This window comes from Pelodiscus sinensis, chromosome 30, assembly GCF_052426305.1.
Source record: "Pelodiscus sinensis isolate ZL-2025 chromosome 30, ASM5242630v1, whole genome shotgun sequence".
In the NCBI taxonomy this organism is placed as follows: Eukaryota; Metazoa; Chordata; order Testudines; family Trionychidae; genus Pelodiscus; species Pelodiscus sinensis.
This window is the reverse complement of record NC_143081.1, coordinates 205,710-231,790: the sequence shown is the minus strand read 5'-3', so window position 1 is coordinate 231,790 and position 26,081 is coordinate 205,710. Positions and strand designations below refer to the sequence as shown.

The window sequence follows — 26,081 nt, the reverse complement described above, 5'->3', positions numbered from 1 at the left end:
GGGCTCGGCCCCCCCCCCCCCCCGCTGTGCTCCACCTGCCCCCCGTGCCCCTGGGCTCTGCCCCCCCCCCCCGCTGTGCTCCACCTGCCCCCCCCCCGTGCCCCTGGGCTCTGCCCCCCCACTGTGCTCCACCTGCTCCCCGTACCCCTGGGCTCTGCCCCCCCCCCTCCCCTGCTGTGCTCCACCTGCCCCTGGGCTCTGTGCCCCCACTGTGCTCCACCTGCCCCTGGGCTCTGCCCCCCCCCCCGGGTTCTGCCCCCCCCCGCTGGGCTCCACCTGCCCCCCCGCTGGGCTCTGCCCCCCCCCCCGCTGGGCTCCACCTGCCCCCTGGGCTCTGCCCCCCCCCGCCGTGCTCCACCTGCCCCCCCTGCTCCTGGGCTCTGTGCCCCCCCCGCTGTGCTCCACCTGCCCCTGGGCTCTGCCCCCCCCCCCGCTGGGCTCCACCTGCCCCTGGGCTCTGCCCCCCCCGCTGTACTCCACCTGCCCCTGGGCTCTGCCCCCCCCGCTGTGCTCCACCTGCCCCTGGGCTCTGCCCCCCCCGCTGTACTCCACCTGCCCCCCCCCCCCCTGGGCTCTGCCCCCCCCGCTGGGCTCCACCTGCCCCTGGGCTCTGCCCCCCCCCCCGCTGGGCTCCACCTGCCCCTGGGCTCTGCCCCCCCCCCTGTGCTCCACCTGCCCCCCCCCGGCTCTGCCCCCCCCCCTGCTGTACTCCACCTGCCCCCCGTACCCCTGGGCTCTGCCCCCCCCCTGCTGTGCCCCACCTGCCCCTGGGCTCTGCCCCCCCCGCTGGGCTCCACCTGCCCCTGGGCTCTGCCCCCCCCCCGCTGGGCTCCACCTGCCCCCCCCCGGGCTCTGCCCCCCCCGCTGTGCCCCACCTGCCCCTCCCCGCTCCGTGTTCTGAGCCCCGCCCCCTCCAACAGGGGCCATGGGGCGGGGCGGGGCGGAGCGCGGGCATCTCGTCGTGGGCAGGCGGGGGGGGCGGGGGGCGCAAAGCGTCACGTGGTGAAGAGCCGCGCGGCGACGTGACGTCACGTGCCGTTCACGCGGGAAGGGGGCGCGCGCTGACGGGTCACGTGCCTGTTGGGGAGCCCGCGCTCGCGAGGCCGGGGGGGGGGGGAGAGGCGGGAAAAAGCCGCGAAAAGGGGGCGGGGCCAGGCGCGGGGAGCGAAGCGCGCGCGGCGCCGGGACCCGGAAGCGGAAGCAGGGGAGGGGGCGGCGCGAGGCGCTTCCGGGGGCGAGGGGCCGCGGCGGGGCCTGGCGCGCGGGGACGGGACGGAGCCTCCATGGCGCTGAGCCTGGACCGCGAGGCCTATTTCCGCCGCGTCAAGCGTCTCTATGGCAACTGGCAGGTTCGTCTGCGGCCGGGGGGGGGCTGCTCGTTTCCCGCGCGCCCCTGCCCCACGTGGGCGCGCTGGGGGGGGCGGGTCGGGGGGGGAGCGGCTCGAGGGCAGCGCCGGCCCCCCCGACTCTGGGAGCTGCGCGCGGGCCCGGGGGGGGGGGTTCGGGGCCTTTCCCCCCGGCCCGCCCCCCTCACCCCCCTCCCTTGCAGAAGGGGGAGGACGAATACGCCAACGTCGACGCCATCGTGGTCTCGGTGGGGGTGGACGAGGAGATCGTCTACGCCAAGTCCACGGCCCTGCAGGTCAGCGGGGGGGGGGGGGTCTGCAGGGCCCCGCGGGGGGGGGGGGGGGTCTGCAGGGCCCCACGGGGAGAGGAGGGGGGGTGTCTGCAGGGCCCCACGGGGAGAGGAGGGGGGGTGTCTGCAGGGCGCCACGGGGAGAGGAGGGGGGGGGCGTCTGCAGGGCGCCACGGGGAGAGGAGGGGGGGGGGGTCTGCAGGGCCCCACGGGGAGAGGAGGGGGGGCGTCTGCAGGGCCCCACGGGGAGAGGAGGGGGGGCGTCTGCAGGGCCCCACGGGGAGAGGAGGGGGGGCGTCTGCAGGGCCCCACGGGGAGAGGGGGGGGGCGTCTGCAGGGCCCCACGGGGAGAGGAGGGGGGGGGTCTGCAGGGCCCCACGGGGAGAGGAGGGGGGGGTGTCTGCAGGGCCCCACGGAGAGAGGAGGGGGGGTGTCTGCAGGGCCCCACGGGGAGAGGAGGGGGGGGGTGTCTGCAGGGCCCCACGGGGAGAGGAGGGGGGGTGTCTGCAGGGCCCCACGGGGAGAGGAGGGGGGGTGTCTGCAGGGCCCCACGGGGAGAGGAGGGGGGGGTGTCTGCAGGGCCCCACGGGGAGAGGAGGGGGGGTGTCTGCAGGGCGCCACGGGGAGAGGAGGGGGGGTGTCTGCAGGGCGCCACGGGGAGAGGAGGGGGGGTGTCTGCAGGGCGCCACGGGGAGAGGAGGGGGGGTGTCTGCAGGGCGCCACGGGGAGAGGAGGGGGGGGTATCTGCAGGGCGCCACGGGGAGAGAGGGGGGGGTATCTGCAGGGCGCCACGGGGAGGAGGGGGGGGAGGGGGGGGTGTCTGCAGGGCGCCACGGGGAGAGGAGGGGGGGTGTCTGCAGGGCGCCACGGGGAGAGGAGGGGGGGGTATCTGCAGGGCGCCACAGGGAGAGGAGGGGGGGTGTCTGCAGGGCGCCACAGGGAGAGGAGGGGGGGTGTCTGCAGGGCGCCACAGGGGAGGGGGGGGGTGTCTGCAGGGCGCCACAGGGAGAGGAGGGGGGGTGTCTGCAGGGCGCCACAGGGAGAGGGGGGTCGCGCTGGCGGGGTGTCTGCAGGGCGCCACAGGGAGAGGAGGGGGGGGGGGTGTCTGCAGGGCACCACGGGGGGGGGGGGGTGTCTGCAGGGCCCCACAGGGAGAGGAGGGGGGGGGGGGGGGTCGCGCTGGCGGGGTGTCTGCAGGGCCCCCAGGGAGGAGGGGGGGGGTGTCTGCAGGGCCCCCAGGGAGGGGGGGGTGTCTGCAGGGCACCACAGGGAGAGGAGGGGGGGTGTCTGCAGGGCCCCACAGGGAGGGGTGGGGTCGCGCTGGCGGGGTGTCTGCAGGGCACCACAGGGAGAGGAGGGGGCGTTGCGCTGGCGCGGTGTCTGCAGGGCGCCACGGGGAGGGGAGACGTGTCAACTTGCCTCCCTGGCTTCCCCCAGACATGGCTCTTCGGCTACGAACTCACTGACACCATCATGGTTTTCTGCGAGGACAAGATCCTGTTCATGGCCAGCAAGAAGAAAGTGGAGTTCCTGAAGCAGATCGCCAACAGCAAGGGCAGCGAGAACGCCAATGGTGTGCCGGCCATCACGCTGCTTGTGCGGGAAAAGGCAAGTGTGTTGGGCTACGCTGCACAGCTGGGGCCATGTGGGGTGCGGCTCCTGTCCATGGCTAGGAAGAGGGTTGAGGGCTGAAGATTCACACTTCAGGCTGGGGAAGGCTGAGAGTTTTCTGCAGCATCCTGGAGGGTTAAGCTAAGCTTGAGCCTGTAGGGAGTCGGGGAGGCTGCACATGCTGGTCTGAGAGCGAGTTGAAAGTGGGCTGGGATGAAGGGAGAGCTGATGAGAGTCATGCATTGGGGCAGCAGAGTGAATGGCTGGGGGTAGCAAATGGGTTCTGCCCCTGGCCTAAGGGCCGCCCCCCCCCAGTTCCTTGGGCTAGCCTTGTCCCTTCCCCCCTCCAGAATGAGAGCAACAAGGGGAACTTTGAGAAGATGATCGAGGCACTGAAGGGCAGCAAGAATGGGAAGCGTATCGGGGTCTTCAGCAAGGACAAGTTCCCTGGGGAGTTCATGAAGAGCTGGAACGACTGCCTCAGCAAGGAGGGCTTTGAGAAGGTGAGCTGGGGCGAGGGGGGACTGCTCACGGTCCCCTCCCTTCCCCCACCTCTGGAGCTGCCCCCTCCGCGTCACGGGCAGATAGCAGCGCGGGGGCTCTGCCTGCCTTTCATGTGCCTTCCTGCCCTGCATCACACATGGATAGCAGTGTGGGGGCTCTGCCTGCCTTTCATGTGCCTTCCTGCCCTGCATCACACGTGGATAGCAGTGTGGGGGCTCTGCCTGCCTTTCATGTGCCTTCCTGCCCCGCATCACACATGGATAGCAGTGTGGGGGCTCTACCTGCCCTTCATGTGCCTTCCTGCCCTGCGTCACACATGGATAGCAGTGTGGGGGCTCTGCCTGCCCTTCATGTGCCTTCCTGCCCCGCGTCACACATGGATAGCAGTGTGGGGGCTCTGCCTGCCCTTCATGTGCCTTCCTGCCCCGCGTCACACATGGATAGCAGTGTGGGGGCTCTGCCTGCGTCACACATGGATAGCAGTGTGGGGGCTCTGCCTGCGTCACACATGGATAGCAGTGTGGGGGTTCTGCCTGCCCTTCATGTGCCTTCCTGCCCTGCATCCCATATGGATAGCAGTGTGGGGGCTCTGCCTGCGTCACACATGGATAGCAGTGTGGGGGCTCTGCCTGCGTCACACATGGATAGCAGTGTGGGGGCTCTGCCTGCGTCACACGTGGATAGCAGTGTGGGGGCTCTGCCTGCGTCACGCGCGGATAGCACTGGGGGGGCTCTGCCTGCGTCACGCGCGGATAGCACTGGGGGGGCTCTGCCTGCGTCACGCGCGGATAGCACTGGGGGGGCTCTGCCTGCGTCACGCGCGGATAGCACTGGGGGGGCTCTGCCTGCGTCACGCGCGGATAGCACTGGGGGGGCTCTGCCTGCGTCACGCGCGGATAGCAGTGTGGGGGCTCTGCCTGCGTCACGCATGGATAGCAGTGTGGGGGCTCTGCCTGCGTCACGCATGGATAGCAGTGTGGGGGCTCTGCCTGCGTCACGCGTGGATAGCAGTGTGGGGGCTCTGCCTGCGTCACACGTGGATAGCAGTGTGGGGGCTCTGCCTGCGTCACGCGTGGATAGCAGTGTGGGGGCTCTGCCTGCGTCACGCGTGGATAGCAGTGTGGGGGCTCTGCCTGCGTCACACGCGGATAGCAGTGTGGGGGCTCTGCCTGCGTCACACGCGGATAGCAGTGTGGGGGCTCTGCCTGCGTCACACGCGGATAGCAGTGTGGGGGCTCTGCCTGCGTCACACGTGGATAGCAGTGTGGGGGCTCTGCCTGCGTCACACGTGGATAGCAGTGTGCGGGCTCTGCCTGCGTCACACGTGGATAGCAGTGTGGGGGCTCTGCCTGCGTCACACGTGGATAGCACTGTGGGGGCTTTGTCTGTCCCGCACACGTCCTCACAGGCAGATATCCATGTTGGGGGCCTGGCACCCAGGGCGACGGGGGCTCTGCTTATTCTCCACATGCCCACCTGCTCTGCGTCACAGGTGGATAGTGGTGTTGGGGGGCTTCCACCCAGGGCAAAGGAGGCTCTGCCTGCCCTGCTCATGCTCTCACCCCTTTCTGTGGCCGGAGCAGGTAGACATCAGTGCGGTCGTGGCCTACACCATCGCAGTGAAGGAGGACGGGGAGCTGAACCTGATGCGCAAAGCGGCTGCCATCACCTCTGAGGTCTTCAACAAATTCTTCAAGGAGCGGGTCATGGAGATTGTTGACGCCGACGAGGTGCGAGGGTGGGGAGAGCCAGAGTGTGGTGGGCTGAGCTGCAGCTGGGGGAGGGCTGGGAAGGTGACACAGGGCGGGGGTGAGGTGGAGTTGAGAGTGGGGGAGGCGGCTCAGAGGCGGTGAGTCATGGCTGGGGGTTGATCCGGGCTGGGGGGAGCTGAGCTGCTTCGGGGCCACTGGCGAAGCCTGGGTGCTGCCTGGCTGTCCCTGCTCTCAAAACCCCCTTCCCCCCGCCCTGTAGAAAGTGCGGCACAGCAAGCTGGCGGAGTCAGTGGAGAAGGCCATTGAGGAGAAGAAATATCTGTCTGGTGCCGACCCCTCCACGGTGGAGATGTGCTACCCCCCCATCATCCAGAGTGGGGGCAACTACAACCTCAAGTTCAGTGTGGTCAGGTCAGTGCCGGGGGCTCCCAGCCCCTCACCCCACACTAGCAGGAGCCGCCCAAGTGAGCGGGCTGGGGCCAGTCCCTAGGGGCCACCCAGCACTGAGACTGGTCAGGGAGCTGGTGCTGCCAGCTGGCATGACTCAGTCTGTTCTGTACGTCCTGGCCCGGTGTTTTGGAGCTCCGGGGACTCCCGGCTCGGCCCCCGTCCCAGGGCCAGCCTCCCTGATGTTGGCCTCTCTCCACGTGTCCCCCAGTGACAAGAACCACATGCACTTCGGGGCCATCACCTGCGCCATGGGCATCCGCTACAAGTCCTACTGCTCCAACCTGGTGCGCACGCTCATGGTGGACCCGCCCCAGGAGGTGCAGGAGAACTACACCTTCCTGCTGCAGCTGCAGGAGGAGCTGCTCAAGGAGCTGCGGCACGGTAAGCAGGGAGAGCTCTGGGGAAGGGCCCTGCCACCTGGAGGGTCTTTCCCTGCCCTGGGGCCTGCGTGGGAGGGTGGGTGGCCGCCTGCTGCTCATGCTGAGACTCCCTCAGGCGTGAAGCTGTGTGAGGTCTATGCCGCTGTCATGGACGTGGTGAAGAAGCAGAAGCCGGAGCTGCTGAACAAGATCACCAAGAACCTGGGGTAAGGAGCCGGTGCCAATTGCACAAACCTACCTGTGCTGTGCACCTTGTGCTAGCTGCTAACGGGCTCCCAGCGTCTGGCGGGGAAAGAGCCCTGCCCCACCTTGCGCCCCACACCCCGCGCTGGCTGCTAACGGGCTCCCAGCGTCTGGCGGGGAAAGAGCCGCGCCCCACCTTGCGCCCCACACCCCGCGCTGGCTGCTAACGGGCTCCCAGCGTCTGGCAGGGAAAGAGCCGCGCCCCACCTTGCGCCCCACACCCCGCGCTGGCTGCTAATGGGCTCCCAGCGTCTGGCGGGGAAAGAGCCGTGCCCCACCTTGCGCCCCACACCCCGCGCTGGCTGCTAACGGGCTCCCAGCGTCTGACGGGGAAAGAGCCCTGCCCCACCTTGCGCCCCACACCCCGCGCTGGCTGCTAATGGGCTCCCAGCGTCTGGCGGGGAAAGAGCCGTGCCCCACCTTGCGCCCCACATCCCGCGCTGGCTGCTAACGGGCTCCCAGCGTCTGGCGGGGAAAGAGCCGTGCCCCACCTTGCGCCCCACACCCCGCGCTGGCTGCTAACGGGCTCCCAGCGTCTGGCGGGGAAAGAGCCGTGCCCCACCTTGCGCCCCACACCCCGCGCTGGCTGCTAACGGGCTCCCAGCGTCTGGCAGGGAAAGAGCCGCGCCCCACCTTGCGCCCCACACCCCGCGCTGGCTGCTAACGGGCTCCCAGCGTCTGGCAGGGAAAGAGCCGTGCCCCACCTTGCGCCCCACACCCCGCGCTGGCTGCTAATGGGCTCCCAGCGTCTGGCAGGGAAAGAGCCGCGCCCCACCTTGCGCCCCACACCCCGCGCTGGCTGCTAACGGGCTCCCAGCGTCTGGCGGGGAAAGAGCCGTGCCCCACCTTGCGCCCCACACCCCGCGCTGGCTGCTAACGGGCTCCCAGCGTCTGGCGGGGAAAGAGCCCTGCCCCACCTTGCGCCCCACACCCCGCGCTGGCTGCTAATGGGCTCCCAGCGTCTGGCGGGGAAAGAGCCGCGCCCCACCTTGCGCCCCACACCCCGCGCTAGCTGCTAACGGGCTCCCGGCGTCTGGCGGGGAAAGAGCCCTGCCCCACCTTGCGCCCCACACCCCGCGCTGGCTGCTAATGGGCTCCCAGCGTCTGGCGGGGAAAGAGCCGTGCCCCACCTTGCGCCCCACACCCCGCGCTGGCTGCTAACGGGCTCCCAGCGTCTGGCGGGGAAAGAGCCGTGCCCCACCTTGCGCCCCACACCCCGCGCTGGCTGCTAACGGGCTCCCAGCGTCTGGCGGGGAAAGAGCCGCGCCCCACCTTGCGCCCCACATCCCGCGCTGGCTGCTAATGGGCTCCCAGCGTCTGGCGGGGAAAGAGCCGTGCCCCACCTTGCGCCCCACACCCCGCGCTGGCTGCTAACGGGCTCCCAGCGTCTGGCAGGGGAAAGAGCCGCGCCCCACCTTGCGCCCCACACCCCGCGCTGGCTGCTAACGGGCTCCCAGCGTCTGGCAGGGAAAGAGCCCTGCCCCACCTTGCGCCCCACACCCCGCGCTGGCTGCTAACGGGCTCCCAGCGTCTGGCAGGGAAAGAGCCGTGCCCCACCTTGCGCCCCACACCCCGCGCTGGCTGCTAACGGGCTCCCAGCGTCTGGCAGGGAAAGAGCCGCGCCCCACCTTGCGCCCCACACCCCGCGCTGGCTGCTAACGGGCTCCCAGCGTCTGGCAGGGAAAGAGCCGCGCCCCACCTTGCGCCCCACACCCCGCGCTGGCTGCTAACGGGCTCCCAGCGTCTGGCGGGGGAAGAGCCGCGCCCCACCTTGCGCCCCACACCCCGCGCTGGCTGCTAACGGGCTCCCAGCGTCTGGCGGGGAAAGAGCCGCGCCCCACCTTGCGCCCCACACCCCGCGCTGGCTGCTAACGGGCTCCCAGCGTCTGGCGGGGAAAGAGCCCTGCCCCACCTTGCGCCCCACACCCCGCGCTGGCTGCTAACGGGCTCCCAGCGTCTGGCGGGGAAAGAGCCGCGCCCCACCTTGCGCCCCACACCCCGCGCTGGCTGCTAACGGGCTCCCAGCGTCTGGCGGGGAAAGAGCCCTGCCCCACCTTGCGCCCCACACCCCGCGCTGGCTGCTAACGGGCTCCCAGCGTCTGGCGGGGAAAGAGCCGTGCCCCACCTTGCGCCCCACACCCCGCGCTGGTTGCTAACGGGCTCCCAGCGTCTGGTGGGGAAAGAGCCGCGCCCCACCTTGCGCCCCACACCCCGCGCTGGCTGCTAACGGGCTCCCAGCATCTGGCAGGGGAAAGAGCCGTGCCCCACCTTGCGCCCCACACCCCGCGCTGGCTGCTAACGGGCTCCCAGCGTCTGGCAGGGAAAGAGCCGTGCCCCACCTTGCGCCCCACACCCCGCGCTGGCTGCTAACGGGCTCCCAGCGTCTGGCGGGGGAAGAGCCGTGCCCCACCTTGCGCCCCACACCCCGCGCTGGCTGCTAACGGGCTCCCAGCGTCTGGCGGGGAAAGAGCCGTGCCCCACCTTGCGCCCCACACCCCGCGCTGGCTGCTAACGGGCTCCCAGCGTCTGGTGGGGAAAGAGCCGTGCCCCACCTTGCGCCCCACACCCCGCGCTGGCTGCTAACGGGCTCCCAGCGTCTGGCGGGGAAAGAGCCCTGCCCCACCTTGCGCCCCACACCCCGCGCTGGCTGCTAACGGGCTCCCAGCGTCTGGCGGGGAAAGAGCCCTGCCCCACCTTGCGCCCCACACCCCGCGCTGGCTGCTAACGGGCTCCCAGCGTCTGGCGGGGAAAGAGCCGCGCCCCACCTTGCGCCCCACACCCCGCGCTGGCTGCTAACGGGCTCCCAGCGTCTGGCAGGGAAAGAGCCGTGCCCCACCTTGCGCCCCACACCCCGCGCTGGCTGCTAACGGGCTCCCAGCGTCTGGCGGGGAAAGAGCCGTGCCCCACCTTGCGCCCCACACCCCGCGCTGGCTGCTAACGGGCTCCCAGCGTCTGGTGGGGAAAGAGCCGTGCCCCACCTTGCGCCCCACATCCCGCGCTGGCTGCTAACGGGCTCCCAGCGTCTGGCGGGGAAAGAGCCGCGCCCCACCTTGCGCCCCACACCCCGCGCTGGCTGCTAACGGGCTCCCAGCGTCTGGCGGGGAAAGAGCCCTGCCCCACCTTGCGCCCCACACCCCGCGCTGGCTGCTAACGGGCTCCCAGCGTCTGGCGGGGAAAGAGCCGTGCCCCACCTTGCGCCCCACACCCTGCGCTGGCTGCTAATGGGCTCCCAGCGTCTGGCGGGGAAAGAGCCGTGCCCCACCTTGCGCCCCACACCCTGCGCTGGCTGCTAATGGGCTCCCAGCGTCTGGCAGGGAAAGAGCCGCGCCCCACCTTGCGCCCCACATCCCGCGCTGGCTGCTAACGGGCTCCCAGCGTCTGGCGGGGAAAGAGCCGTGCCCCACCTTGCGCCCCACACCCCGCGCTGGCTGCTAACGGGCTCCCAGCGTCTGGCGGGGAAAGAGCCCTGCCCCACCTTGCGCCCCACACCCCGCGCTGGCTGCTAACGGGCTCCCAGCGTCTGGCGGGGAAAGAGCCGCGCCCCACCTTGCGCCCCACACCCCGCGCTGGCTGCTAACGGGCTCCCAGCGTCTGGCGGGGAAAGAGCCCTGCCCCACCTTGCGCCCCACACCCCGCGCTGGCTGCTAACGGGCTCCCAGCGTCTGGCGGGGAAAGAGCCGCGCCCCACCTTGCGCCCCACACCCCGCACTGGCTGCTAACGGGCTCCCAGCGTCTGGCGGGGAAAGAGCCGTGCCCCACCTTGCGCCCCACACCCCGCGCTGGCTGCTAACGGGCTCCCAGCGTCTGGCAGGGAAAGAGCCGCGCCCCACCTTGCGCCCCACATCCCGCGCTGGCTGCTAATGGGCTCCCAGCGTCTGGCGGGGAAAGAGCCGTGCCCCACCTTGCGCCCCACACCCCGCGCTGGCTGCTAACGGGCTCCCAGCGTCTGGCGGGGAAAGAGCCGTGCCCCACCTTGCGCCCCACACCCCGCGCTGGCTGCTAACGGGCTCCCAGCGTCTGGCAGGGAAAGAGCCGTGCCCCACCTTGCGCCCCACACCCCGCGCTGGCTGCTAACGGGCTCCCAGCGTCTGGCGGGGAAAGAGCCGTGCCCCACCTTGCGCCCCACACCCCGCGCTGGCTGCTAACGGGCTCCCAGCGTCTGGCGGGGAAAGAGCCCTGCCCCACCTTGCGCCCCACACCCCGCGCTGGCTGCTAATGGGCTCCCAGCGTCTGGCGGGGAAAGAGCCGTGCCCCACCTTGCGCCCCACACCCCGCGCTGGCTGCTAACGGGCTCCCAGCGTCTGGCGGGGAAAGAGCCGCGCCCCACCTTGCGCCCCACATCCCGCGCTGGCTGCTAACGGGCTCCCAGCGTCTGGCAGGGAAAGAGCCGCGCCCCACCTTGCGCCCCACACCCCGCGCTGGCTGCTAACGGGCTCCCAGCGTCTGGCAGGGAAAGAGCCGTGCCCCACCTTGCGCCCCACACCCCGCGCTGGCTGCTAACGGGCTCCCAGCGTCTGGCAGGGAAAGAGCCGTGCCCCACCTTGCGCCCCACACCCCGCGCTGGCTGCTAACGGGCTCCCAGCGTCTGGCGGGGAAAGAGCCGCGCCCCACCTTGCGCCCCACACCCCGCACTGGCTGCTAACGGGCTCCCAGCGTCTGGCGGGGAAAGAGCCGTGCCCCACCTTGCGCCCCACATCCCGCGCTGGCTGCTAACGGGCTCCCAGCGTCTGGCGGGGAAAGAGCCGCGCCCCACCTTGCGCCCCACACCCCGCGCTGGCTGCTAACGGGCTCCCAGCGTCTGGCAGGGGAAAGAGCCGCGCCCCACCTTGCGCCCCACACCCCGCGCTGGCTGCTAACGGGCTCCCAGCGTCTGGTGGGGAAAGAGCCGTGCCCCACCTTGCGCCCCACACCCCGCGCTGGCTGCTAACGGGCTCCCAGCGTCTGGCGGGGAAAGAGCCGTGCCCCACCTTGCGCCCCACACCCCGCGCTGGCTGCTAATGGGCTCCCAGCGTCTGGCGGGGAAAGAGCCGTGCCCCACCTTGCGCCCCACACCCCGCGCTGGCTGCTAACGGGCTCCCAGCGTCTGGCGGGGAAAGAGCCGTGCCCCACCTTGCGCCCCACACCCCGCGCTGGCTGCTAATGGGCTCCCAGCGTCTGGCGGGGAAAGAGCCGCGCCCCACCTTGCGCCCCACACCCCGCGCTGGCTGCTAACGGGCTCCCAGCGTCTGGCGGGGAAAGAGCCGTGCCCCACCTTGCGCCCCACACCCCGCGCTGGCTGCTAACGGGCTCCCAGCGTCTGACGGGGAAAGAGCCGCGCCCCACCTTGCGCCCCACACCCCGCGCTGGCTGCTAACGGGCTCCCAGCGTCTGGCGGGGAAAGAGCCGTGCCCCACCTTGCGCCCCACACCCCGCGCTGGCTGCTAACGGGCTCCCAGCGTCTGGCGGGGAAAGAGCCGCGCCCCACCTTGCGCCCCACACCCCGCGCTGGCTGCTAACGGGCTCCCAGCGTCTGGCGGGGAAAGAGCCGCGCCCCACCTTGCGCCCCACACCCCGCGCTGGCTGCTAACGGGCTCCCGGCGTCTGGCGGGGAAAGAGCCGCGCCCCACCTTGCGCCCCACACCCCGCGCTGGCTGCTAACGGGCTCCCAGCGTCTGGCAGGGAAAGAGCCGTGCCCCACCTTGCGCCCCACACCCCGCGCTGGCTGCTAATGGGCTCCCAGCGTCTGGCGGGGAAAGAGCCGCGCCCCACCTTGCGCCCCACACCCCGCGCTGGCTGCTAATGGGCTCCCAGCGTCTGGCGGGGAAAGAGCCGTGCCCCACCTTGCGCCCCACACCCCGCGCTGGCTGCTAACGGGCTCCCAGCGTCTGGCGGGGGAAAGAGCCCTGGTGTGGGTTCAAGCCACAGTGTGGCTGGGGTGGTACCTGCCACTCCTGGCCAGCCTGGTGTAGGGCAAGAACCAGCCCTGGGTCTCCGGGGTGGGCAGCACTTCCTGGGCCTGAGCGTGGCAGTGGTAATGGCACTGTCCCCGGACTCTTCCCAGGTTTGCCATGGGCATCGAATTCAGGGAGGGCTCCCTCGTCATCAACAGCAAGAACCAGCATCGTCTCAAGAAAGGTGAGGTCCTGCCCTGCCCCCACCCCCGAGAGATAGAACCAGCTCTTGCATGGGAAGAGACGCCCCCGCCCCACACGCTCCCCCGAGCCAGAACCAGCTCTCGCATGGGAAGAGACGCCCCCGCCCCACACGCTCCCCCGAGAGATAGAACCAGCTCTTGCATGGGAAGAGACGCCCCCGCCCCACACGCTCCCCCGAGCCAGAACCAGCTCTCGGATGGGAAGAGACGCCCCCGCCCCACACGCTCCCCCGAGAGATAGAACCAGCTCTCGGATGGGAAGAGACGCCCCCGCCCCACACGCTCCCCCGAGCCAGAACCAGCTCTCGCATGGGAAGAGACGCCCCCGCCCCACACGCTCCCCCGAGAGATAGAACCAGCTCTCGGATGGGAAGAGACGCCCCCGCCCCACACGCTCCCCCGAGAGATAGAACCAGCTCTCGGATGGGAAGAGACGCCCCCGCCCCACACGCTCCCCCGAGAGATAGAACCAGCTCTCGGATGGGAAGAGACGCCCCCGCCCCACACGCTCCCCCGAGAGATAGAACCAGCTCTCGGATGGGAAGAGACGCCCCCGCCCCACACGCTCCCCCGAGAGATAGAACCAGCTCTCGGATGGGAAGAGACTCCCCCGCCCCACACGCTCCCCCGAGAGATAGAACCAGCTCTCGGATGGGAAGAGACGCCCCCGCCCCACACGCTCCCCCGAGAGATAGAACCAGCTCTCGGATGGGAAGAGACACCTCCGCCCCACACGCTCCCCCGAGAGATAGAACCAGCTCTCGGATGGGAAGAGACGCCCCCGCCCCACACGCTCCCCCGAGAGATAGAACCAGCACTCGGATGGGAAGAGACGCCCCCGCCCCACACGCTCCCCCGAGAGATAGAACCAGCTCTCGGATGGGAAGAGACGCCCCCGCCCCACACGCTCCCCCGAGAGATAGAACCAGCTCTCGGATGGGAAGAGACACCTCCGCCCCACACGCTCCCCCTAGCCAGAACCAGCACTCGGATGGGAAGAGATGCCCCCGCCCCACACGCTCCCCCGAGAGATAGAACCAGCTCTCGGATGGGAAGAGACGCCCCCGCCCCACACGCTCCCCCGAGAGATAGAACCAGCTCTCGGATGGGAAGAGACGCCCCCGCCCCACACGCTCCCCCGAGAGATAGAACCAGCTCTCGGATGGGAAGAGACACCTCCGCCCCACACGCTCCCCCGAGCCAGAACCAGCTCTCGCATGGGAAGAGACACCCCCGCCCCACACGCTCCCCCGAGAGATAGAACCAGCTCTCGGATGGGAAGAGACGCTCCCGCCCCACACGCTCCCCCGAGAGATAGAACCAGCTCTCGGATGGGAAGAGACACCTCCGCCCCACACGCTCCCCCGAGCCAGAACCAGCTCTCGCATGGGAAGAGACACCCCCGCCCCACACGCTCCCCCGAGAGATAGAACCAGCTCTCGGATGGGAAGAGACGCCCCCGCCCCACACGCTCCCCCGAGCCAGAACCAGCTCTCGCATGGGAAGAGACGCCCCCGCCCCACACGCTCCCCCGAGAGATAGAACCAGCTCTCGGATGGGAAGAGACGCCCCCGCCCCACACGCTCCCCCGAGCCAGAACCAGCTCTCGCATGGGAAGAGACGCCCCCGCCCCACACGCTCCCCCGAGAGATAGAACCAGCTCTCGGATGGGAAGAGACGCCCCCGCCCCACACGCTCCCCCGAGAGATAGAACCAGCTCTCGGATGGGAAGAGATGCCCCCGCCCCACACGCTCCCCCGAGCCAGAACCAGCTCTCGGATGGGAAGAGACGCCCCCGCCCCACACGCTCCCCCGAGCCAGAACCAGCACTCGGATGGGAAGAGACGCCCCCGCCCCACACGCTCCCCCGAGAGATAGAACCAGCTCTCGGATGGGAAGAGACGCCCCCGCCCCACACGCTCCCCCTAGCCAGAACCAGCTCTCGCATGGGAAGAGACGCCCCCGCCCCACACGCTCCCCCGAGAGATAGAACCAGCTCTCGGATGGGAAGAGACGCCCCCGCCCCACACGCTCCCCCGAGAGATAGAACCAGCTCTCGGATGGGAAGAGACGCCCCCGCCCCACACGCTCCCCCGAGAGATAGAACCAGCTCTCGGATGGGAAGAGACGCCCCCGCCCCACACGCTCCCCCTAGCCAGAACCAGCACTCGGATGGGAAGAGATGCCCCCGCCCCACACGCTCCCCCGAGAGATAGAACCAGCTCTCGGATGGGAAGAGACGCCCCCGCCCCACACGCTCCCCTGAGCCAGAACCAGCACTCGGATGGGAAGAGACGCCCCCGCCCCACACGCTCCCCCGAGAGATAGAACCAGCTCTCGGATGGGAAGAGACGCCCCCGCCCCACACGCTCCCCCGAGCCAGAACCAGCACTCGGATGGGAAGAGACGCCCCCGCCCCACACGCTCCCCCGAGAGATAGAACCAGCTCTCGGATGGGGAAGAGGTCCCTTTTGGCCTCCCATCTTCACTGTCTGGTACCCAGCCACTACCACTCTTTCCCATGGAGCCTTAGATGTCGTCTTCTGCAGACCATGGGGCCTCCTAAAGCCTGTGGATGTGTGTGTGTGTCTGGGGGAGAGGCAGGGGCTGCCCTGCCCTGCCCTGTGCAGTTCCATGCACACTGTGCTGCTGACCTCCCTGCATGTCCCGTGGGCCCTGGCACCCCATCACCCCGGCCAGGGTCTCCTGCGCCATGTCACCCCCTTTCTCATCTGGCAGGGATGGTCTTCAGCATCAACGTGGGCTTCTCAGACCTCACCAACAAGGAGGGGAAGAAACCAGAGGAGCGGACGTATGCGTTGTTCATTGGGGACACCGTGCTTGTAGATGAGGTAGGGCCAGTGGGCTATTGGGGTGCATTGTGCTGTTGGTGGAGGTGAGACGGTGGGCTGTTTGGGGGGGCGCACCGCGCTGGGGGTGGGGCCGGCGGGCTGTTTGGGGGGCGTGCCGCGCTGGGGGTGGGGCTGGCGGGCTGTTTGGGGGGGCGCGCCGCGCGTGGGGCCGGCGGGCTGTTTGGGGGGCGCGCTGGGGGTGGGGCCGGCGGGCTGTTTGGGGGGGGCGCCGCGCGCCGGGGGTGGAGCCGGCGGGCTGTTTGGGGGTCACACCGCGCTGGGGGTGGGAGGCACATGGGGCAGGTATTTTCAGTGTCTGTCCCCGTGTGCGTTTATGGGCTGCCCCCTGCTCCCATCCCTGACTCTCTGTTTCCAAGGACGGCCCAGCCACCATCCTCACTTCGGTGAAGAAGAAGGTGAAAAACGTTGGCATTTTCCTCAAGGTGAGGCAGGGGAAGGGCAGACTCGCTATTCCGGCAGGGCTGGGATGCCAGGAGGTGCCGGGGGGGACCCGGGAGCCAAGTGGCGAAATGCCATAGATGTGTAGGGTCCAGAGATGGAAGGAACCATTATGGGGCAGCGAACGCGCCCAGCGGAGCTCCTTGCCTAGGACTGGGGGTGGACGTGGCATCCTGGGGGAAGGCTGGGAGCCATGGGCTGACCGAGCTGTCCATCTCTTGCAGAACGAAGACGAGGAGGAGGAAGAGGAGGAGAAGAACGAGGCTGAGGACCTGCTGGGGCGCAGCTCGCGGGCGGCAGCGCTGCTGACAGAGCGGACGCGGGTACGGTGCTCCTGGGCAGGGCTGGCTGGGGGCTTGGCAGGGGGGTCTCTGCAGCTTAGAGGAGCTGGGTCTGTGGGACTGGCTGGGGCAGGGCTGGGCCTCACCCTCCCCCCTGCGCTCCCAGAATGAGCTGACAGCAGAGGAGAAGCGTCGCGCTCACCAGAAGGAGCTGGCCATGCAGCTCAACGAGGAGGCCAAGCGGCGGCTGACAGAACAGAAGGGCGAGCAGCAGATCCAGAAGTGAGTGGAGGGACACCGAGGGGGGGTGTGCAGATTGAGAAGTGAGGGGGGACACCGAAAGGGGGTGTGCAGATTGAGAAGTGAGGGGGGACACCGAGAGGGGTGTGCAGATTGAGAAGTGAGGGGGGACACCGAGAGGGGGTGTGCAGATTGAGAAGTGAGGGGGGACACCGAGAGGGGGTGTGCAGATTGAGAAGTGAGGGGGGGACACCGAGAGGGGGTGTGCAGATTGAGAAGTGAGGGGGGGACACAGGGGCGGGGGTGCAGATTCAGAAGTGAGGGGGGGACACCGAGGGGGGTGCAGGTCCAGAAGTGAGGGGAGGACACCGGGGGGTGCAGATTCAGAAGTGAGGGGGGACACCGAGAGGGGGTGTGCAGATTGAGAAGTGAGGGGGGGACACAGGGGCGGGGGTGCAGATTCAGAAGTGAGGGGGGGACACCGAGGGGGGTGCAGGTCCAGAAGTGAGGGGAGGACACCGGGGGGGGTGCAGATTCAGAAGTGAGGGGGGACACCGAGAGGGGGTGTGCAGATTGAGAAGTGAGGGGGGGACACAGGGGCGGGGGTGCAGATTGAGAAGTGAGGGGGGGACACAGGGGCGGGGGTGCAGATTCAGAAGTGAAGGGGGACACCGGGGGGTGCAGATTCAGAAGTGAGGGGGGACACCGAGAGGGGGTGTGCAGATTGAGAAGTGAGGGGGGGACACAGGGGCGGGGGTGCAGATTGAGAAGTGAGGGGGGGACACAGGGGCGGGGGTGCAGATTCAGAAGTGAGGGGGACACCGGGGGGGTGCAGATTCAGAAGTGAGGGGGGACACCGAGGGGGGTGCAGGTCCAGAAGTGAGGGGGGACACCGGGGGGGGGTGCAGGTCCAGAAGTGAAGGGAGGACACCGGGGGGGGGTGCAGATTCAGAAGTGAGGGGGGACACCGAGGGGGGTGCAGGTCCAGAAGTGAGGGGAGGACACCGGGGGGGGGGTGCAGATTCAGAAGTGGGGGGAGGGTGCAGATTCAGAAGTGAGGGGGAGACACCGAGGGGGGGGCAGGTCCAGAAGTGAGGGGAGGACACCGGGGGGGGGGGGGGGGGGGGTGCAGATCCAGAAGTGAGGGAGAGACCGAGGGGGGGTGTGCAGATCCAGAAGTGAGGGGGGAGGATCTGGAGGGATCCCAAAGTGATCAGGGAGGAGGATTCAGAGGAGGGGCAGATCCAGACACGAGGAGGGGGATCTGAGGGTGGGGATCCAGGTGGTGGAGCAGGCCTGGGGGGAGCTGGGGGAGGCTGAGCAGGTGTCTCAGTGGGACAGTGTTCTGGGGGCTGGGCTGTTTCACCTTCCCCCACTGTGTCCAGGGCCCGCAAATCGAACGTCTCCTACAAGAATCCGGCGCTGATGCCCAAGGAGCCGCACATCCGGGAGATGAAAATCTACATTGACAAGAAATACGAGACCGTCATCATGCCAGTCTTCGGCATCGCCACGCCCTTCCACATCGCCACCATCAAGGTACAGGCTGGGCCAGTCCGCTGCAGCCTATGGCAGGCAAGGGTCAGACAGCCAGGCGGCTTCCTCCTGGGACGCAGGGCTGGGGCTTGCGTGTGGAGAGCAGGAGCCCTGGGGGCTGGGCTGTGGGTGGGGAAGGTGGCTCCAGGGGCGCGTTCAGGCTGACACCCCGCCCCCGCTCCGTGTTGCAGAACATCAGCATGTCAGTGGAGGGTGACTACACCTACTTGCGCATCAATTTCTACTGCCCAGGCAGCGCCCTCGGGCGCAACGAGGGCAACATCTTCCCCAACCCCGAGGCCACCTTCGTCAAGGAGATGTGAGTGTCCCTCCCTGCCCTGGGGCTCCCCCCTGCTCCCTGCACCCCTCAGCCCACAAACTGCTGGCACCCCGCCGTTCTCAGGGACACTGGGCTGCCCCTGCCCCACAGTCCTTTCCCCCAGAGTCAGGCTGCTGTCGGGGGCCATGAGTTAGGACTCGGGCTGCCCGTGTAGCCTGCGTCCTGGGCCTCTGTCCAAGGGCAGTTTGACACCTGTTGTCGAGGCTGGGCAGGGGGCTGCCTGTGCTATGGTTTCTGGTGGGGGCTGGGCACCCGAGTGCCTCACAGGGGCCAGTCTCCCCCAATAACTGCTCCCACTTCCCCAGTACGTACCGTGCCTCCAACATGAAGACGCCAGGCGAGCAGACCGTGCCAGCCCTCAACCTGCAGAACGCCTTCCGCATCATCAAGGAGGTGCAGAAACGCTACAAGACCCGGGAGGCAGAGGAGAAGGAGAAGGAGGTGAGCGGCTGCCCGGGGGGACGCTAGCCCGTGTCCCACGTCAGGCAGGGATGCGCCGCAGAAGCTCACTCCCGGTCTCTCCCCGTGTCCCTCCAGGGCATCGTCAAGCAAGACTCACTCATCATCAACCTGAACCGCAGCAACCCCAAGCTCAAGGACCTCTACATCCGGCCCAACATTGCCCAGAAGAGGATGCAGGGTTCCCTGGAGGCCCACGTCAATGGTAGGGCCCCTTCCACGGCCCGGCCCCTGGCCCCTGGCCCCTGCCACCGCAGGGCCCCTCTCACACTCTGTCTCCCGGCAGGTTTCCGCTTCACCTCTGTGCGGGGAGACAAGGTCGACATTCTGTACAACAACATCAAGCATGCCCTCTTCCAGCCCTGCGACGGGGAGATGATCATTGTGCTGCACTTCCACCTCAAGGTAGGGCCCCCCACCGCGCCCCCGTACGCCCGGCCCGGCCCTGCAGCGGGGAGCACGTCCACTGTAAGGTAGGGCCCCATCACACACCCCCCCCCATACGCCCGGCCCTGCAGTGGGGAGCACGTCCACTGTAAGGTAGGGCCCCATCACACCCCCCCCCCGTACGCCCGGCCCTGCAGTGGGGAGCACGTCCACTGTAAGGTAGGACCCCATCACACACCCCCGTACGCCCGGCCTGGCCCTGCAGCGGGGAGCACGTCCACTGTAAGGTAGGGCCCCATCACACACCCCCCGTACGCCCGGCCCGGCCCTGCAGCGGGGAGCACGTCCACTGTAAGGTAGGGCCCCATCACACCCCCCCCCCACCCCCCCCCCTGTACGCCCGGCCCTGCAGTGGGGAGCACGTCCACTGTAAGGTAGGGCCCCATCACACCCCCCCCCGTACGCCCGGCCCTGCAGTGGGGAGCACGTCCACTGTAAGGTAGGGCCCCATCACACACCCCCCGTACGCCCGGCCTGGCCCTGCAGTGGGGAGCACGTCCACTGTAAGGTAGGGCCCCATCACACCCCCCCCGTACGCCCGGCCCGGCCCTGCAGTGGGGAGCACGTCCACTGTAAGGTAGGGCCCCATCACACACCCCCCCGTACGCCCGGCCCGGCCCTGCAGTGGGGAGCACGTCCACTGTAAGGTAGGGCCCCATCACACACCCCCCCGTACGCCCGGCCCGGCCCTGCAGTGGGGAGCACGTCCACTGTAAGGTAGGGCCCCATCACACACCCCCCCGTACGCCCGGCCCAGCCCTGCAGTGGGGAGCACGTCCACTGTAAGGTAGGGCCCCATCACACACCCCCCCGTATGCCCGGCCCGGCCCTGCAGTGGGGAGCACGTCCACTGTAAGGTAGGGCCCCATCACCCCCCCCCCCCCCCCGTACGCCCGGCCTGGCCCTGCAGCGGGTAGCACGTCCACTGTAAGGTAGGGCCCCCCCACCGCGCCCCCCCGTACACCCGGCCCGGCCCTGCAGCGGGGAGCACGTCCATTGTAAGGTAGGGCCCCATCACACCCCCCCCCCCCCCCGTACGCCTGGCCTGGCCCTGCAGCGGGGAGCACGTCCACTGTAAGGTAGGGCCCCTCCACACCCCCCCGTACGCCCGGCCCGGCCCTGCAGCGGGGAGCACGTCCACCTCACAGTAGGGTCCCCACAGCCCATGTACCCCCTGGCCCATCCTGGCAGTAGCAGGGAGCGCATCCATCTCATGGCAGGGCCCCCCACACACACCCCTGTATCCCCTGGTCCAGTCCTGCAACAGAGAGTGCGTCCACCTCATGTAGGGTTCCTGTACCCCCTGGCCTGACCTTGCAGCAGGGAGCACGTCCTCCTCAAGGGTAGGGCCCTTAGCCGCCTCCACCCCCTTGGCCTGGCCCTACAGCCGGGAGGTGCTCGCATTGCTGCACTTCCAGCCCAGACTCCTCCGGCATGGCTTGCCCTGTTCTATGGGGGACGGGGTCTCGCCCTGGAGGTAGGTGGGGGTGCATGCATGACACTGCAGTCTCCCCTTCCCCCAGAACGCCATCATGTTTGGGAAGAAGCGGCACACGGATGTGCAGTTCTACACCGAGGTGGGCGAAATCACCACCGACCTGGGCAAGCACCAGCACATGCACGACCGGGACGACCTCTACGCTGAGCAGGTGCGGGGCAGCCTGGCCTTGCTGCTCCAACATGGAGTATGAAATGGGGGGGCTGCGTTGAGGGGCCTCTGAGGGTTCATCAGGGGGCTGCTGTCCCCGAATTGCTCCATGGAGGTGAGGGAAGGGCAGGGGGCTCAGAAGGGGGGGATCCCTGATGTTGCTCTGCCCTGCGCAGATGGAGGTGGGGGGATCCGTAGGAGCCAGGCTGATGTTGGTGTGCCCCATGCAGATGTAGGCGGGGGGGGGGTCTCAGTGGGGAGTCCCTGAGATTGCTGGCAGGGAGGGTCCCCAGGAGCCTGGCTGACATCGCTGTGCCCTGTGCAGATGGAGGTGGGGGAGGGTCCCGGCTGGGGGAGTGGGTCCTGGCAAGGTGGGTCCCCAGGAGTCCGGCTGACATCACTGTGGCCTGTGCAGATGGAGGTGGGGGTGGGTCCCGGCTGGGGGGGTCCCCAGGAGCCTGGCTGACATCGCTGTGGCCTGTGCAGATGGAGGTGGGGGAGGGTCCCGGCTGGGGGGCTGGGTCCCGGCTGGGGGGGTCCCCAGGAGCCCGGCTGACATCGCTGTGGCCTGTGCAGATGGAGGTGGGGGAGGGTCCCGGCTGGGGGGGTGGGTTCCGGCTGGGGGGGTCCCCAGGAGCCCGGCTGACATCGCTGTGCCCTGTGCAGATGGAGCGTGAGATGAGGCACAAGCTGAAAACAGCCTTTAAGAATTTCATCGAGAAGGTGGAGGCTCTGACCAAGGAGGAGCTGGAGTTTGAGGTGCCCTTCCGGGACCTGGGGTAAGGGGGCGAGCTGTTCTTCTGGCACCTTGAGAGGTGTGTGCAGGGGCGCAGTGTGCGCCCTTTTGGAGGGGAGCAGAGGTGTGTGTGGAGGTGCCCTTGCAGGGGAGGGGAGCAGGGACGCGTGCAGGCTGCTCTTCTGGGACCCTTGGGGGCAGGAGAAGGGAGCAGAAGTGCCCACAGGCCCTGTCGAGACCCTTGCAGGGGCACCAGAGGTACACACGGGGTCTCCTTCTGGGACTCTCGGGTGGGAAAGGGAAACGGGGCAGGCCCAGGATGCCCTTTGTGGGGGGCGGGAAGAGGAGCAGGGGTGGGTGCGGGTGCCCTTACATAGGAACGGCCGTACTGGGTCAGACCAAAGGTCCATTAGCCCAGTAGCCTGTCTGCCGACAGTGGCCAGCACCAGGTGCCCCAGAGAGGGTGGACCAAAGACAATGATCAAGCGATTTGTCTCCTGCCATCCCTCTCCAGCCTCTGACAGACAGAGGCCTGGGACACCATTCCTACCCCCTGGCTCGTAGCCTGTTATGGACCTAACCTCCATGAAACCTTCCGGGCCCTGGGGGTTTGTGGCCCTGGGACACCACCTGACGCAAGCTGCCCAGCAGGGGTTCAGCCCACCCCCAGGAACTGTGAGCACGGCCGGCCTGGAAGGGGGGTTCTGGCCTTTGCCCCCTGGCTCTCCCTGACCCACCCTGCTCTGCAGGTTCAATGGCGCCCCCTACAGAAGCACCTGCCTGCTCCAGCCGACCAGCAGCGCCCTGGTGAATTGCACCGAGTGGGTGAGTGTCTGGGGGGAGTCTGTTCCTGCCCCCTCGGGACCCGGCACCAGCCTGTGTCCCAAGGGGTGGCATGGGACAGGCACTGGCACTGTGGGGCAGGAGGGGACTTCAGGCTGCAGCTCTGTTCCTGCTGATACTGGCCCACTTGGTGGGGGATCTCAGTCCCGGGGCTGGGGTGGGAGGTCTGGGTCCTCTCTCACCCCACCCCACTCTGCTCTGCAGCCCCCGTTCGTGGTGACGCTGGACGAGGTGGAGCTGATCCACTTTGAGCGAGTCCAGTTCCACCTCAAGAACTTCGACATGGTCATTGTGTACAAGGACTACAGCCGGAAAGTGACCATGATCAACGCCATCCCCGTGGCCTCCCTCGACCCCATCAAGGAGTGGCTCAAGTGAGTGGCCCCCCGATCCCTCTCCTCTCCCAATTTCCCCAGCTCCCACGCTCCCCACCACACCCCCAATGCCAGCGCCTCAGATGAGTGACACCTCCCCCGGTGGCTGCACCACACACCCTAGGATTTCAGATCACTCGAGGACGCGTTGGGGGCTTGATTTAAATCCACTTTAATCATGTTGTCTGCATTTGCACTTTTTGAGGGGGAATCCCCTAAAGAAAGATGGGCTGGTAGCGGTTACAAGTTGACGTGCGACTCCGTGTAGCCTTTCCGCTATTCGGGAGAACTCACGAGCTGTATCTGTGCAGTTTCTAAAGCCATTTGTAGTTTATTCGGATGCTTAATTGTACATTTTGATTCTGGTAGGAAATGATGAAGGATCTACACTTCGATAATTAATGTACTTCTGTCTTCTGTCAAGCTCTTTGGGTAGACATTCAGTATTAAAATGCTTCTGTATTGCTTCAACAAGTTCTCAATATCAAAACAGGTTTTGCTTTACAAACTAATTAAGCAAAGGAAACTTTTTCAATGTTTTTAACATATGTAGCTTCTAGTAAATTTAGGCCTTAACAGAAATTGTCCTAATTTCAAATTACATTTTAAATAGCTGCATTTAAAAAAATAACCTTTGTCTAGTTTAAATTAAAATAAATCCCATTGAAATAAATCTGCCTTTATTTTCACTCACGGATTTTTATCCACTGTGGAGCCTCCTGTCACTCCCCCCTCTCAGCCCCCTCAGCCACTGGGTCCCAACCCTGCTCTCTCTTTCCCCCAGCTCTTGTGACCTGAAGTACACAGAGGGGGTACAGTCCCTCAACTGGACCAAAATCATGAAGACGATCGTGGATGATCCTGAGGGCTTCTTTGAGCAGGGAGGCTGGTCGTTCCTGGAGCCCGAGGGAGAGGTATGGGGGGAAGGGGTGCGTGAAGGGCGGGGGTATCTCCCGAAGGGGAGCAGCCCATGCAAAGGGATGGTGGTTGGGAAGAATCGCATGCCCTTTGGGCCTCACCCACACCTAGTCTCCCAGGGGCTGCTGGGGGGAGAACCTACCCAGCCCCACTCCAGAGCTGGTTTAGAGCCCAGGAGTCCTGAGCTCGGGCTGGGTCTCGCACAGGGCAGCGACGCCGAGGTCGGGGAGTCCGAGTCGGAGATTGAGGATGAGACGTTTAACCCCTCGGAGGATGAGTACGAGGAGGAGGAGGAGGACAGCGATGAAGATTACTCCTCTGAGGCCGAGGAATCCGGTGAGGAGGCTCCTGCAGCTTCAGCCAGAGGTGGAGGGTTTGTGGCACCAAGGCCCTGGCAGGGGGAGCGCTGACCCTGAGGGGTCCTCTGGCAAAGCACAGTCCCCCTCACCACCTGCACACAAAGTCTGTCTCCACTGCTGCCCGATTCCCTCCCCCACCATGACTGGCATTGAGGGGTGAGCTGGAATGGCCCCCCAGTTGGCTGGAGGACATGGGGAGCTGCTGCGCACCCGGCCACCCTCTGAGCTCCTGTCTCCACTTGCAGATTACTCCAAGGAGTCCATGGGCAGCGAGGAGGAGAGTGGAAAGGACTGGGACGAGCTGGAGGAGGAGGCCAGGAAGGGTGAGTGCCAGCTATTGAGGTGTGTCCCGAGGGGTCGACGTGTCCTCGTGGCTGCCGAAGTAGTAGCACCCGGTTAACTCTGACCCCTGTGGGAGGGGACAGCGCCCCCTGCTGGCACTGGAGGGTGCTGCTGGCAGGCCAGGGCCCTGACCCGTCTGTCTTCCCTAGCGGACCGGGAGAGCCGCTACGAGGAAGAGGAGGAGCAGAGCCGCAGCCTGAGCAGAAAGAGGAAAGGCCCAGCCCACAGCTCCGGCCGCCGCAGTTCCCACAGTCGCAGCCCGGGCCGCAGCTCAGGCCCCCCCAAGAAGAAGAGGAAGTAGGCAGTGAACGCTGACCCTCCCCAGTGGCCAATCCTGGGGCACCAGACCTTGCTGAACAGCCAATCCCAGGGTGGGGAGCACCAGCCCCTCCCCCCTCCCCCCCACAAACATTTGTCTTTCCCTGTTTCAGTTCCCTCATTTTGTTTCTTGAGTTTTTCTGGCCATTTGTACGGACCAATCAGCTGTGAGAATTCCAGGCCCCACCTGCCTGTAACCATGGACACGAGATCTGCCAATGAAGAGGCCTCTGGGAGTAAGGACGCTGGTGTCGGTGACGTGCTCCCCCCACCCCAAGCTGGCTCCTCTGCCCCCTTCTTCCCCCACCTCTGCCCAGTGTCGCCCAGACGCAGGCTGCTGCTCTCTCCTCCAGGGAGCCTCCAGCACCAGAAGTGCCCCGTCCTTCAGGGGGCCGCTAAGCAAGACAGGCTGGGCCCATCCCTGCAGCTGCCTTCCTGCGGTGGGAGCGGCCCAGCCCTCAAGGAGCATGGCAAATGGGGATGTGGCTGCTTTGTTTTTTACTCGCCTGGCTCTGTCCCGTATTTATCTGTCCCCTTGGTTGCCAAGTCAAGCCTGTGGCAGGAGATGCTTTAGTTTGGGGGAGTTTTATTGTCATCTCCCCTGGGCCCCCATCACCTGCGCCTGCTGGGGAGGGAAGCCCTGGGCGGAGGCAGGGGGGAGATGGGGGCAGGGAGGACTTTTTTTTTTTCATAGCCGGTAGCTCTTGGATTTTCGACTTTGGAAAATTGAAACAATAAAATGGTTTTTTGTAAGTTCACCTTTTCCAGCTGCTGAGTCTGTGCAGTGGGTGGGGAGGGACCAGTGTTCCCTGGAAGCTGGGCAGGGCCAGCTTGTGGTCAGGGCACCCCCATCTTAGGTTTTGTTTCTCCTGGTGGTGCACATCCGCACACACCTTGCTGCGGAGAACAGCGTTCTGCACATGGACGGAAAAGAGTAAAGGGAACGTAGGTGGAGCCCAGTGCACCAGTCCCAAGTCCTTGCAGGGCTGGTGGGTCCCTCATTCCTCCTCTTCAGCCTTTCGCCTCCCCTCCCAGTAGATGTCACGGAGGGCAGCGGCTGCTTCCACGGAGACTGTCAGCCGCCCAATGGCAGAGTGGTCCTGAGGGCTGACAACTGCTGGGAGAGGGGAAGGGGGGAGGGGCATGTTTCTCCAGTGCCATTCCCCGGGCTGAGCCTGGGGTAGGACTTGTCTCTCCTCCCCCCCCTCCCCCCCCCCGGTTGTGGCTCCCAAATGTGGGTCCCAGCCCTTGCCGCTTCCC

The 26,081-nt window shown here is 67.4% G+C and overlaps 2 protein-coding genes across 3 annotated transcripts in view; one reads left to right on the top strand and one right to left on the bottom strand.

Moving 5' to 3' along the window:
• The first annotated feature begins 1,192 nt into the window (after positions 1–1,192).
• SUPT16H (SPT16 homolog, facilitates chromatin remodeling subunit) lies at positions 1,193–25,579 on the top strand. The gene is made up of 26 exons (XM_089774482.1): positions 1,193–1,349; positions 1,550–1,642; positions 3,074–3,244; positions 3,598–3,750; positions 5,335–5,481; positions 5,723–5,874; positions 6,122–6,294; positions 6,409–6,499; positions 12,577–12,650; positions 15,409–15,521; positions 15,899–15,964; positions 16,205–16,303; positions 16,428–16,543; positions 17,887–18,040; positions 18,229–18,356; positions 18,683–18,818; positions 18,915–19,041; positions 19,123–19,241; positions 20,807–20,932; positions 21,598–21,710; positions 22,417–22,492; positions 22,715–22,884; positions 23,669–23,798; positions 24,009–24,138; positions 24,407–24,484; positions 24,653–25,579. Exons 1-26 carry the CDS (start codon positions 1,284–1,286, stop codon positions 24,802–24,804), a joined length of 3,153 nt encoding a protein of 1,050 aa, XP_089630608.1. The 5' UTR covers positions 1,193–1,283; the 3' UTR covers positions 24,805–25,579.
• The window catches only part of RPGRIP1 (RPGR interacting protein 1), a 39,978-nt gene continuing 39,131 nt past the window's right edge, over positions 25,235–26,081 (bottom strand). The window contains exon 26 of one of the 2 annotated variants that reach the window (XM_075914843.2): positions 25,235–25,935. In XM_075914843.2, coding sequence (XP_075770958.2) covers positions 25,820–25,935 — 116 coding nt within the window. In that variant the 3' untranslated portion in view covers positions 25,235–25,819. The remainder of the gene's footprint in view (positions 25,936–26,081) is intronic. The other variant, XM_089774481.1, reaches the window with a different exon arrangement.

What these genes read in the sequence shown, in the direction of transcription:
- SUPT16H (XM_089774482.1), top strand. Translation starts at nt 1,284, where the DNA reads ATGGCGCTGAGCCTGGACCGCGAGGCCTATTTCCGCCGCGTCAAGCGT. An exon ending in ACACCGTGCTTGTAGATGAG is followed by an intron (nt 15,522 to 15,898) that starts GTAGGGCCAGTG and finishes TCTGTTTCCAAG; the next exon opens with GACGGCCCAGCCACCATCCT. An exon ending in GCCACCTTCGTCAAGGAGAT is followed by an intron (nt 18,357 to 18,682) that starts GTGAGTGTCCCT and finishes CCACTTCCCCAG; the next exon opens with TACGTACCGTGCCTCCAACA.